At 45.7% G+C, this 13,546-nt stretch overlaps 1 protein-coding gene across 1 annotated transcript in view; it reads left to right on the top strand.

Annotated features, from left to right (window-relative positions):
- FAM110A (family with sequence similarity 110 member A) overlaps positions 1-12,605 on the top strand; it is a 42,345-nt gene extending 29,740 nt beyond the window's left edge. Inside the window, exon 2 of the mRNA XM_087928808.1 lies at positions 10,500-12,605. Coding sequence (XP_087784934.1) covers positions 11,095-12,174 — 1,080 coding nt within the window. The 5' untranslated portion in view covers positions 10,500-11,094 and the 3' untranslated portion in view covers positions 12,175-12,605. The remainder of the gene's footprint in view (positions 1-10,499) is intronic.
- Positions 12,606-13,546: the final 941 nt, after the last annotated feature.

The raw sequence follows: 13,546 nt of genomic DNA, 5'->3' as shown, positions 1-13,546 counted from the left end.
GAGGGAGGGAGGAAGCAAGGAAGAAAAGAAAGGGAGGGAGGAAGAAAAGAAAGAAGAAAAAGAAAGAAAGGGGAGGAAGGAAGGAAAGAGAAAGAAAGAAGGAAAGAAAGAAAGCAAAGAAAGCAAGAAAGCAAGAAAGCAAGAAAGAAAGAAAGAAAGAAAGAAAGAAAGAAAGAGAGGAGGGAAGAGGAAGAAAGAAAGAAAGAGGGAGGGAGGAAAGAAAAAGAAAGAGAGGGGGAGAGAGGGAGGGAGAAAGAATTACATCCTCATGATCTCTTTCCTTTGGTGTCACAACTCACCCGTGTGTGCTGGGATTACACAATATTGTGACACATTGCTCAAACGAAAGGTTAGCTTGGTTACATAGAAGTCATCCTAGCAGTTTTGTTTAGTGACTGAAGTTAGGACATCACTGAAAAAAGACTTAGGACCATTCTTCATACTTAACGACCGTTGTAGCAACCCTGTGCTGACGTGATCAAAATCCAGGCACTTGGCAACTGGTTCCATGCTTATGACGGCCGCAGTGTCCCTGGGGTCGCATAGGATCCCCTCTCGCAACTTTCTGACCAACAGAGTCAACGGAGAGGCCAGCTTAAATGTGATTCACTGAATCACTGCACTGAGATTATTGTAATTGATTAATTGGTATATTGGCTATATTGATTACTCAAAATTGTTTTATTAAGCAATTTAATCAACGTACTATCTCAACAAACCCACCATGCCAGTAAAAAAATCCAATACCAAACCACAACCTAAAAAAAAAAAAATTCCCACCAATGAACCACAAGACTCTGCACATGCTGTAACTCTAAGGGTTAATGAAAATTCCATCAAATGTTCTCTGTGTGAAAAATACACTCATCATGACTGCCTGGAATTACCCAAGCAAATGACTCAATAACGAGAAACATCCAATTATGCATTTCCATTTTTCTGCCCACCATGCAAACCCAAACTGGACAAACATATAGCCCTGTTTGAAAGAGTTGAAACACGAATATCTTCCCTTGACACCATAGTAGCATCCCTGGACACTTTAAATGAACAATTAACTAACCTTGAAAAAAAAAAGAAGACACAACACAAAAACCTGGACACCCAATAGCTACAAACCAACAACTTCAACCTAATCCACAAAAAACCATAAATCCAACAAATAATGATATCCCAATCCTCGTCAGAGAAGCTGTTGAGCGCAAACGAAAGCGTCCTAACGCCATCTTATTTGGTCTAGAGGACATCCATAACAATGATGATATCACAATTGTCTGCAACATCATCAGTGACTATCAAGCATCAACCATCTCCCCTGATGAAATACTTGACATTTCTCGCATTGGCCGAGAGCTCAAAAACAGAGACGGCTTTGTGCCCCCATGCTTCTGCAGAGCCATTTGCAAAAATGAATTAAGCAAACATAAATTCATTTATATTATAAATTCACTCACCAAAAACAACACTAACCATAAAAACCTCTGATCTCGTCCTGACCTAACCTTACAGCAACGTGCCCGCTCCTGTATACTATGCACAGAACTCAAAAATCGTCTAGACAATGGAGAGAAGAACCTGTACATTGATTACCGTGCAAACTGTATCAAAACAAAGTCACACAGCCCACAACTCAGCATCCAAACCTTCTTCAACCAATCCACCATCACCCAAGACTAGACACGCACCCCCCCACTACCTCAGTTCAAACTACAACTGGCCTTAAATGAAAGCTACTCAATGCAAGAAGCCTTGTAAATAAAATACCTGAATTTCTCCTCTTACTAAATATAGCTAAATTTGACATCATATTTATCTGTGAAACATGGCCCAACACATCTCTCCCTGACTCCATTACCTCAATAAGAGTCTATCATGTTTACCGATCCGATCATGAAATCCGTAGAGGAGGTGGTGTTGCTATCTTCTATAAAAAGTCCTTACATCTAATAAATATCCAAGTTACCCAAGAGCTTGCTCTTCCTGAGACCATTATCTGTGAACTGACCTTAAATATCACACTTTGGTTCTTATTATGTTACAGAGCCCCTGCTTATGATATCAAACATGTAAATAAGCTAAATACACTACTAACATGGGCAGCATCCTGCCCACACGCTTTTATCTTTCCTGGTGACTGGATCCTAAATGAATGTACAACTGAACCCGTACATGCAACCTTCTACAATGAAGTAACAAATCTGAGACTAGAACAACAAATAACCAACAATACTAGGCTTAACTACTGCCTCTATCTCATCTTCCGCAATAGTTTGAATTCAATTTACGGAATACAAATTAAAAAACCCTTTTCCAACAGTGACCACAACATGATTGACTTTTGTCTCAACATACGTCCACACAAAAATCAAAATAATGACAAAATCCCCAATTATAACTTCAAAAAGGCAACTATGATCTTATAATCAATGATCTCTCTTCCCTTGATTGGCAATCTCTATTCACTGGATGCAATACTGTTGAAGATCATTACAACATATTTTTACTTGAAGTCAAAAGAGTCATCAAACTATATGTACCAACAACAACTCCCAAAACCAGAAAAAAACGAATTACCCATAACAATAAGGAAGCTTCAATCTAAAAAGAGATCACTTTGGCGAAAAAACAAATCTGGTCACGTTCCCAACTTCAAAAGCCGATACAAAAATTTATGCCACCACATAAAAACTGAATGCACTAATTATCACATTAAACAAGAGGAAAACCTTCTACGCACCAATTCCAACCACACTTTCTACAATTTTGTAAACAACAAACTAAAAGACTCAAGGTCCATCCCACCCCTGATAGGACCTAATGGTAAAGACTGCAATGACGACACCATCAAAGCCAACATCTTTAACACATTCTTTGGCTCAGTGTTTGTAAACAGCAATGGATCATGCCCAGTATTTCCTAGTTGAACCACAGACAACTACAATGATTTAATACATATCGGTTTTGCAGAAGACATTGTTAAAAAAGCACTACGCAACCTAAAACCATCTCTATCTGTTGTACCGGATGGAATATGTGCCTACTTCTTAAAAAAGCTACCCGCTGCCATAGCCGAACCTCTAAGTATAATCTTTGAAAGGAAGGAAGGAAAGAAAGAGAAGAGAGGGAGGGAAATAGATGGATAGGAGTAAGAGAAAAGAAAGAGGAAAAAGAAGGGAGGGAGAAAAGAAAGGAGGGAGGGAGAAAAGAAAAAGAAAGAAAGAAAAAAAGAGAAGAAAGGCATAAATCATCATATTTATTTAAGTGGCATTGTTATTTTATCATCCTCTTTTTATACATGGCCTGCTGATCCCACCTCCCCTTTTTAAATCCTTCCAACCACCCTGTAAGGAAATTCTGAGGGATAAAAAGTGATTGGACAAATTCTTAGGGTTATTTATAGAATCAAATTTGAATCCTGACCCTGCTGATCAAGGCCAACGTTCCCAACCGTTCCCTTCCTGATGATTTCCAGATGTATCAGTGGCAGACGAGAGATTTGGCTGGACATCAACCCAATAAATAAAATTAATTGTGTTAAAAAGCCCAGCCCAGCTTTTGGCTTGGAACTCTGGGAGTTGTAGTTTTCCTCCAGTCAGAAAAAAAACAGTGTTTTTATTTTTTTCAACCTGGGTTCCTTTAAGAAGGGTGGACTTCAACTCCCAGAATTCCCCAGCCAGCCGGCTGGGGAATTCTGGGAGTTGAAGTCCACCCCCTCTTAAAGGGACCCAGGTTGAAAAAACACTGTTAAAAGCAACAGACTTTTAAACTTCTCCTGAGTTTAGACTGCAGTAACGGCATTCTGGGGTCAGGAAGGCACAACCTTTGTGGGTCCATCCCTTGAAGGCGGGGAAAGGCCTTTTTCTGTACTGAATCCTCTCCCATTTCAAGGGTTGGGTTTCCACTTTTAATTTATTAATATTATTATTATTCAGCTCACATTTCAAGAGCCCGGGATCTTTTTGTGGGTGCGTGTGTCTGCAAAAGAAAAGAAATCACTCGAAACAAAGGCCTTTAGCATTGACGCAGCTCCTCCATTTTCTGCAAGCCCGTCTGACGCGACCCGAACCCAACGAGATGCTTCGGTTTTGCAGAACGGTGGGGATACAAAAAAAATAAATAAAAAATCTTTGGGGTCCTTTTCCCTGCACCCCCAAATTTATTCTACGCTTTCGCCCCGTTGTTCTCAGACTGCTCTTTTTTTCTGCTTTCCTCTTTTTTTTTTCTCCAGCTCTTCCCCCAAAGTTTTTAGGCAGAATGGTGAAACGGAGCCTCCATGGAGCAGCGCAGTCTACCTGAGGCTGGGGGGGGGGGAAGGACCGGAGAGAGGGAGGAAGGGAAGGAGGGAGTTGTGGATGGTGGCCTCTCGTACCCTTAGGTGCGCCGCCTTACCCGAATTTCGCCCAGCCTGAAAAAGCTCTGTATTTCACAGGGCAGGAAAAACATATAGATTTGCTCGAAAGCCTTTGATCTGATTGACTGTAGGTGTTGATTTTGAAGGAGGAATGAATGAATAAAGAAAGGGAGGGAGGGAGAGAGGGAGAAAAGACATGAGGAAGGAAGAAGAGAGGGAAGGAGGGAGGGGGGAGGTAGAGAGAGAGAGAAAGAAAAGAAAGAAACAAAGAAGATAGGAAGAAAAAGAAAGACCTGAGGGAGGAAGAAATGAGGGAGGGAGAAAGGAAGGGAGGGAAGAGGGTGGAGGGAAAGAGAGAGAGAGAGAAAAGAAAGGAAGAAGATAGGAAAGTAGGAGAGAGAGAGAAGAAATAAGAAATAAAGGAAGGAAGGAAGAAAAGGAGAAGCAGACAGGCAGGAGGGAGAGGGGAAGGAAGGAAGGAGAGAGAGAGAGGAAAAAGAAGGAAGGAAGGAAGGAAGGAAAGGAAGGAAGGAAGGAAGGAAGGAAGGAAGGAAGGAAGGAAGGAAGGAAGGAAGGAAGGAAGGAAGGAAGGGCATTTTATGTTTTTATTAGTTTTGTTTTGTTTGATTCATTTTATTTTACAGGGAGTCCTTGATTTACGACCACAATTGGAGCCAAAATTTCTGTCACTAAGAGAGTTTTATGACCTTGTTTGCCATAATTGTTGTTTTATGACCTTGTTTGCCCGTTTTATGACCTTGCTTGCCATAATTGTTCAGGGGGAATACCTGCAGTTAAATTAGCCATATGGCTGTTGAGTAAATCTGGCTTCCCACCCACCCCCGCCACTGACCGCTTGTCAGAAGGTTGCAAATGGCGATCGTGTGACCCCGGGACACACTACGACCATCGTAACGATGAGTCAGTTGCCAAGCATCCAAATGTTGATCAGGTGAACACGGTGATGCTGCAATGGCCGTAAGTATGAAAAATGGTTATAAGTCCCTTTTTTCAGTGCCACTGCAACTTTGAACAGTCAGTAAGTGAGCTGTTGTAAGCTGAGGCCTATCTGTATTCTATTTTATTTTACAGTGTATTTTTATAATTATATTATATTACACTATATTATATTATAATATTATATTATTATCCTGTCCTATAACCCAGTGTTGCCTGGGTATTTATTTATCTTAATCCTGTATTAGACAGGAAAAGCCCTGATACAAATGTAATTTCTAATGTTGGATTTTCCCCTTTACCAGAAAGAGGCCCTTTGTGGAGTACTGTGAAGCCGTTACCAAGGCAACTTCACAGCGCTGTACAGTAGAAGTCATTTTAAGGCCGTACGGTAGAAGCCATTTGAAGACACAACAGGCTGTAGAAGATTATTATTACCTTATAATTTTTTATTCGTCCCTTCTTGGCCTGGTTTTCCACCTAGAGTCTCACAACAGGGCCGCTTTGCAAAGATTGTGTAAAGAAATAAAAATATTCTTAGAAAACCTGTTCATCGCCTTCTCAGCCTTGCCAGGTGCCAATGCAGAGAAAGAGTTAATTCAATAACCAGGTCAACTACATTGTAAAAGCTGGCAGTTCCACTGGCTGCGTAGATTGTATGTATTTATTTCATCGAAACGTTTATATCGCTGCCTGTTTTATAACCAACTCTGGGCGGCTCCCCATTCGAAAGTTAAAACATACAAAACTATATTAAAACTATAAAATGAAACTCATGAAAAGGTTCAAACGGCATGCTTCATCAGGGTGCTGGAAAAACTCATTTTCTACACAGGCTATTTAATTGTTTTATTTTTTTATCTATTTATTTTTATCCCACCTTTATTATTTTTGTATGTCAATTAAAGCGGCAAACAGAGCTATTACTCCCTCTTCCTATTTTCCCCACAACCACGACCCTGTGAGGTAGGTTAGACTGAGAAAAAGGCATTGGTTCATTCAGTTGGCTTTCATGCCCAAGGCCGGACTAGAACTCACTGTCTCCTGGTGATTGACCCAAAGTCTCCCAGCCAGTTTCGTGGTCAGGTGGAACTAGAACTCACCGTTGTCCTGGTTTCTAGTCCAGCACTTTAGCCACTAGGCCAAACAAGGTGAATTTGCTTTGTATACTCAGGTACCAGGAAAAAGTAACAGAATAAAACTAACCAAGTTTTGTGTGATTGGGTGAATATAGCCAGTATCTATACAAGTATTTTTCAATCTTGGAGCCTTTAAGATGGGTGGACTTCAACTCCCAGAATTCCCCAGTCAGTCATGTTGGCTGGGGAATTCTGGGAGTTGAAATCCACTCACCTTAAAAGTGGCCAAAGTTGAGAATAAAACACGTTTAGAGAATTAGAAAGTGGTATTAGAAGGAAACTACAATTCAATAATCATTGTTGTGCATTGATTTTCTATAACACCCAATTATATATTTAGATTTCTTTTATCATATCTAAAATCTATCCTTTTAGGGGATCTTTCATATCAAGGTTGCTTCTCTTAGAAATCCAAGCAAATCTAATTTGCCAATCAAGAGTGACAATCAGCACTGCTAGCCATAAAAAAGGAAACAATAGCATTAGAAACAACAATGCAATATTAGACTATACTTAAATCCTGATCAACCTTGAAAACATTTCAAGAGCAGATTCACAGCAGTTGTGACATAATACTGTTATTGCACAACCTGCTTAGTCTTGTTTGTCGTTTTGTTGGTGTGGCTGAGCCTGCAGTGCTAGTTTAAGGCACAATGAATTACGGAAGTGCAGAAATCAGATTAATTCAGTAAACAGGTGAGTTGGCTAAAAGACCTAGGAAAGGATTAACATCCACATGAAAATGTACATGAATTCAAAAAATTATTTCACTTTAAAATATAGGTAGAGAGATAGAGGTAGCTAGGTAGATAAGTAGATAGGTAGATATACAGGATAGATAGATAGATAGATAGATAGATAGATAGATAGATAGATAGATAGACGGATATTAAATAGATAGATAGATAGATAGATAGATAGATAGATAGATAGATAGACGGATATTAGATAGATAGATAGATAGATAGATAGATAGATAGATAGATAGACAGATAGATAGATAATTAGACAGATAGAGATAGATGGATATTAGAGATGGATGGATGGATGATAGATATAGATGGATATTAGATAGATAGATAGATAGATAGATAGATAGATAGATAGATAGATAGATGATAGATAGATAGATAGATAGATAGATAGATAGATAGATAGATAGATAGATAATTAGACAGATAGAGATAGATGGATATTAGAGATGGATGGATGGATGTTAGATAGATATAGATGGATATTAGAGATGGATGGATGGATGTTAGATAGATATAGATGGATATTAGATAGATGGATGGATGGATTTTAGATAGATATAGATGGATATTAGATAAATAGATAGATAGATAGATAGATAGATAGATAGATGATAGATGGATGGATGGATGGATGATAGATAGATAGATAGATAGATAGATAGATAGATATTAGACAGATATAGATAGATATTAGAGATGGATGGATGGATTTTAGATAGATATAGATGGATATTAGATAGATAGATAGATAGATAGATAGATAGATAGATAGATAGATAGATGATAGATGGATGATAGATGATACATAGATGATAGATGATAGATAGATGATAGATAGATAGATAGATAGATAGATAGATAGATAGATAGATAGATAGATATTAGACAGATATAGATAGATATTAGAGATGGATGGATGGATGGATGGATTTTAGATAGATATAGATGGATATTAGATAGATAGATAGATAGATAGATAGATAGATAGATAGATATTAGACAGATATAGATAGATATCAGAGATGGATGGATGGATGGATGGATTTTAGATAGATATAGATGGATAGATAGATAGATAGATAGATAGATAGATAGATAGATGATAGAGATAGATAGATTATAGATAGATAGATAGATAGATAGATAGATAGATAGATAGATAGATAGATTGATAACCGACAGACAGACAGAGTGAATTCTAGTCTCCCCTTAGGCACAAAAGCCTGCGTGGTGGCATTGAACCAATCACTAGACGTGTGAGTTCGACTCCCACCTTAGGCATCAAAGCCAGCTGGGTGCTCTCGGACCACTCCCTCTCTCTCTCTCAGCCCAGCTCACCTCACAGGGTTGTTGTTGCTGTTGTTGTTACGGGGATAGTAGTTGTTAGGAGGAGGACAAAATACTAGGTTGTTCCCCTCCTCGAGTTCTTTGTAAATAATAATTTTAAAAACGGCATGATATCAAGAAATAAAAAAAAGGCTGTTGTAAGTTGAGGACTTCCTGCCTAGGTGGTGACCGACCGACCGTGGATAATTTCTCGGAGGTTCTTCTTGCATTTCTCATTGCAAGGAATAAAACCTGCTTGGGCAGTTGTGGGGGAGGGTTGGACTAGATGACCTACGAGGCCCCTTCCAACTCTTGTTCATCTGTCCTCTTTCTCCCCCGCCTCCCGCCTTTTTTGGGGGGGAGGAGGAGGAAAAAACGAGGAAGCGGGAAGGCGGGTTGGGCTCTCCCATCCGAGACCGCTCCTTCCCTATTGAGCGGGAGGGGCGTTCCCACGACACGCGTGACGCAGGTTCGCCGTTGATGATGAGGGGGGGCGTGTGAATTAAACAGCGATGGGACCCCCGCCCCTTTGATTCTTTTTTTTATGATTTGTAGGGAGAGAGAGACCCCTGACACCCTCCCAGCCCCCTCCAATCCCTGGAATTGGGTCCGGGTTTTGGTGTGTGTGTGTTTGAGCGCGGCCAGAAGAGTAACGTGGGAAGAGTGCAGGTGATGTCAGGGTTTGGAAGGAGGAGGAGGAGGAGGAGGAAGACTGTAGGATTTTTGATGCACCCTGAGCTTGGCTGTTTTCTTGAAAACATTTCATTCTTCAACTAGTGCTAGAAACCAGTGGAGCTTCCAAGAAGGAGGAGGAGGAGGAGGAAGACGACTTGAGGGTCTCTGAGGGTCTTCGATGCTCTCGGAGCTCGGTGGGGGTTTGCTTCACAGGATAGCGTTTCTTGACCCAACTGAGGAACGTTGTCAGTGCTAGAAAGCAGTGGGGCTTTGCACGGAGGAGGAAGACTGTGGGGTCTTGATGCTCTCTTGAGCCTGGGAGTTTTCTTGCAGACGTTTCATAACCCAACTAGGTAACATCATCAGGGCTGGAAGGCAGTGGAGATGCAAGGAGGAGGAGGAGCAGGAGGGCTGTGGGAGTCTTTGGTGCTCTTCAGGAGCTTCATGACCCAACTAGGGAACATTGTCAGTGCTGGAAAAGAGGGGGCTAGGAGGGAGGAAGAGGAAGAGGGGGGAGGAGGGGACCAGGAGGAGCATCCCCTCCCCATCTCCCCTTCCCCTCCCCCGCCAGGAATTGGGTCCCGGGGTTTTGTGTGTGGGAGCGCGGCCAGGTGAGGAACGTGGGAAGAGCGCAGGTGATGTCAGGGCTTAAGAGGAGGAGGAGGAGGAGGAGGAGGACCAGAAGGAGGACACGAGCAAGGGGGTGTCCACCCTCCCTATCTCCAACCCCTCCCCACCCCCCAAGCGGGGGGGCTGCAGCCGGCGGGGCGGACCAGACGGAGAACGTCGCTCCGTCTTTCTCCGCTGCTTCTCCCCGTGTGGGGGGGCGGCGGGGGGAAAGGCGAGGGGAGGGGAGGGCTCCATTCATTCAACGCGTCTATCCTTCCTCCTCCCCTCCCCTCCTGTCCTCCCCCTCCCCCCTCGCGGGCTTCCTCCGCCTCCTCGTGATAGGTCAGAGCTGGCAATTCGAAGTGGCCCCGCCGCTGCGGATTGGCTGGCCGGGAGGGCCCCCCCCCTCCCACGGAGAGGGGTGGGCGGGGCCTGCCCCTTGAAATAGGCAAGCGGGCGCTCCGTCTTCTTCGCTGCCTCCTCCTCCTCCTCCTCCTCCTCTTCCTCGCCCAGCTGCTGCTGTTGCTGCTGCCTTTGTCTGCAGACGAGTCGAGGGAAGAGAGAGAGAGAAAAAGCCCCGGAGATCATCTACTCCTTTTGCAAGGCTGCCGTCCGCCTGGGAAAGCTCCTCGCAGAGGTGCTTAGGAAAACCCTGATTTCTCTCTGCCTTCTCTCCTTTTTTTGCAGGCTGCCCGTCCGTCAGGGGAAGCTGCCCTTTCCCTATTCAACAGAGCCCGGGAGCTGCCGATCTCGCTGCCTTCTCTCCTTGGCAGGCTGACATCCGTCTGGAAAAGCTGCCCTTCCCTGCCAACAGAGATCGGGAGCTGCCGATCTCTCTGCCTTGATTCCTTGGCAGGCTGCCTGTCCGTCTGGGAAAGCTGCTCGCACAGCCTGGGGCTGCGCTAGGAGAGAGAGCAACCCCTGGTCTCTCTGCCTTCTCCTCTACGCAGGCTGTCGTCCGTCTGAGAAAGCTGCCCTTCCCTATCAACAGAGCCTGGGAGCTGCCGATCTCTCTGCCTTCTCTCCTTTGCAGGCTGCTGTCCGTCAGGGAAAGCTGCCCTTCCCCGCCAACAGAGATTGTGAGCTGCCGGATCTCGCTGCCTTCTCTCCTTTGCAGGCTGCCTGTCCGTCTGGGAAAGCTGCCTTCCCCCACCAATAAGAGTGCTTGACAACAGCTGACCAGCCAGCCCAGGGCATGTGAATCCTTCCCTGGGGTGGGTGTGAAGGAAATTGTCACGCAAGAAGTCTCGTGGAAGCCGGAGGGGGGTGAAATCAGCTCGCCATGCCGGTGGAGACCTTCCAAGCCAGCCGTGGCATGGCCACAGTGACGGCCACGGCCCCCTTCACCTCCGCCATGCCCTTCCGCATCCTCAACAAGGGGCCTGAATACTTTCGCCGGCCCCCGGCCAGCGTCTCCCGGAAGCTCAGCGCCGTGGAACGCCTGGAAGCGGACAAAGCCAAGTACGTCAAGAGCCAACAAGTGGCCACCACCAAACAGAACCCTGTCCGGCCGTTGGTGCTCAAGCAGCCCCTCTTCACCCCCGGGGTCAGGCGGGCAATGTTCGCCCCCAACCGGAAGGTCCCTCAAGCGGGCCGGCGGGGAGAAGGCGGCGGCGCCAAATCGTCCCTCAACTTGGAAATCCTCAACAACCTGATCAATTTTTGCGACAGTCCCCTTGCCTTCCCCAAGCCAGAGCAGAGCCCTTCGGACAGTCCGTGGCTTCCCAAGGTCCACGGCCGGAATCTGGACAGCCTGCCTTCCACCCCTAAGAACAAGGCCGCGACCGACATCAGCAAACACTCTCAAAGTTCAGCATCTTCCAAGCCGTCCAGCACCGTAGCCGTCCGCCGAGTGGACGTCCGGCCTTGCGGGGTGTCGATGGCCAGAAGTCCCCCCGCTATCCAACTGTCTCTGCTCCCTGTCCCGCCTGCGCCCCCCCAAAACCTGCCTGCCACCCCTCTCCGCTGCCCAAGCCCGAGGGGAGAGCCGCAGACCGATAGCGCCAAACGGCAGACTTTGTTACACCGGTCCAAATCAGACTTGAGCGACCGATATTCGCGGGCCACGGCCGACTTGGAACGCTTCTTCAACTACTGCGGCTTGGATCCCGAAGACGTCGGGGATATGGAGATGGAGAGGTTCACTCGAGCCAGCTCGGACATTGTGTCCGTCAAGTTCCACAGCGTCAGCACCAGCAGCTCAGCCGGGACTCCGTCCCAGCGAAGCACCATCACCGTGGAGGACAGGCAAGCGGAACGCATGCCGTACGGCATCTCCATCGTCGAACGCAATGCTCGGGTCATTAAGTGGCTTTATGGACTCCGGCAGGCAAAAGAGGCCCAGAAGATATCCAACGTATAGCGGCAGCTGCTGTTGCGGGGGAATGGGGGGTGGGAACTCCCCAACGGTGAGGGGACGAGTCCCTCAACCCTGTCCAAGGCTCTTCGTTTCAGTTTGCAACTTGAGAAAAAAAGATTTGTCTCCGGGACGTGTGAGGGCCCACTTGGTTTTGCCCACCGGGCAAATCTTAAAATCCTTTTTGTTGTTGGGGGGGGGTTGTGTGGGTTGGAATTGCTTGTTCTGTTCCCGATCCAAGCTTGAGGCTTTGTCAAGACACCAACACACCAAACGGAGACAAATTTAATTTGTGGGAGGGGTCCTTGGTGCTTCTCTGAGCTTGGCCGTTTCACTGTCAGACGTTTTGTGACCCAACTAGGTAACGTCATCCGTGCTAGAAGGGAAGTGGGGGGGGGGGTTTGCTCTCTGCTTATAAAGGAGTGGTTTGTCCTGTGTGTGTTGGTGGGGAGTGTTCTTTGTGGTTCCTTGATAACGGCTGTTGTTTGCTGTCGGGTCCTTGGGTTTTTGGTTTTTTTCCCGTTTCTTGCAGATGTTTCGTTACCCAACTAGGTAACATCATCCGTGCTAGCAGGGAGCGGGGTTTGCAGAGAGGAGGCAAGGGACGATGGCAATTTTGTGGTCCTTGGTGCTCTCTCAGATTGGGGCTTTCCTTGCAGGCGCTTCATTTACCCAACTAGGTGACATCCTCAGTGTTGGAAGAGAGCGGGCTTTGCGGGGCCTAAAGGCAGGACTAGAACTCGCAACCTTAGAGAGCAGCAAGCGCTCCACACTTCATCCCTGAGCTACAAATGCTCTCTTCTGTTGCTTGGTTGTTTACTATTTCCTGAAAAAAAACGTAATGGGGAGGTTCTTCACTCACTTTAAATTTTCCAAGAGGGGGACCAGCCGGGTTTTTATGGCGGCTGAGGATGACGGGAGTCACGGATTCCTTTAGAAGCGCATCTCTTTGAAGAGGCTCCTTTCGAGGCTCGGTGGGTGTTGTAAAAAAAACGGCACACCCCCCCTGCCCCCTTTTCTTTCAGGGGAAGCCCCCTCCCCCCACAAATGGTAGTCACCGCTAAGAGGCGGCGGTGCCCTCCCTACTCCGATTGTGCCATCGTGCCAACTACGTCTTTGTGCCACGTGATGCTGTTTTGGAAGTGACATCACAGATGCCCTGCAAGGTGGGTTGGCATCGTGCGGTTAACCCCTTGCTTCCTCTCCTACTCACCTATTACTCAGGAGCGGGACAGGGTGGAGAAACACACCGGCTGTCAAATTGGAAGCTGGGATAGTTTCTTTCCAAGGGTGGCGTGGCCCCTCTTGGTGGGGTTTTGCCCTGGGAACCAACTTCAAGCTTAAGGGGGGTGGGGGTTTAACAGATGAACAGAGTTGG

The sequence above is a fragment of the Pseudonaja textilis genome, chromosome 3 (assembly GCF_049901715.1).
Source record: "Pseudonaja textilis isolate UNSWEBS1 chromosome 3, rPseTex1.2, whole genome shotgun sequence".
Taxonomy (NCBI): domain Eukaryota; kingdom Metazoa; phylum Chordata; class Lepidosauria; order Squamata; family Elapidae; genus Pseudonaja; species Pseudonaja textilis.
Note: the sequence above shows the minus strand (reverse complement) of the source record. Positions and strands in the feature narration are given on the sequence as shown.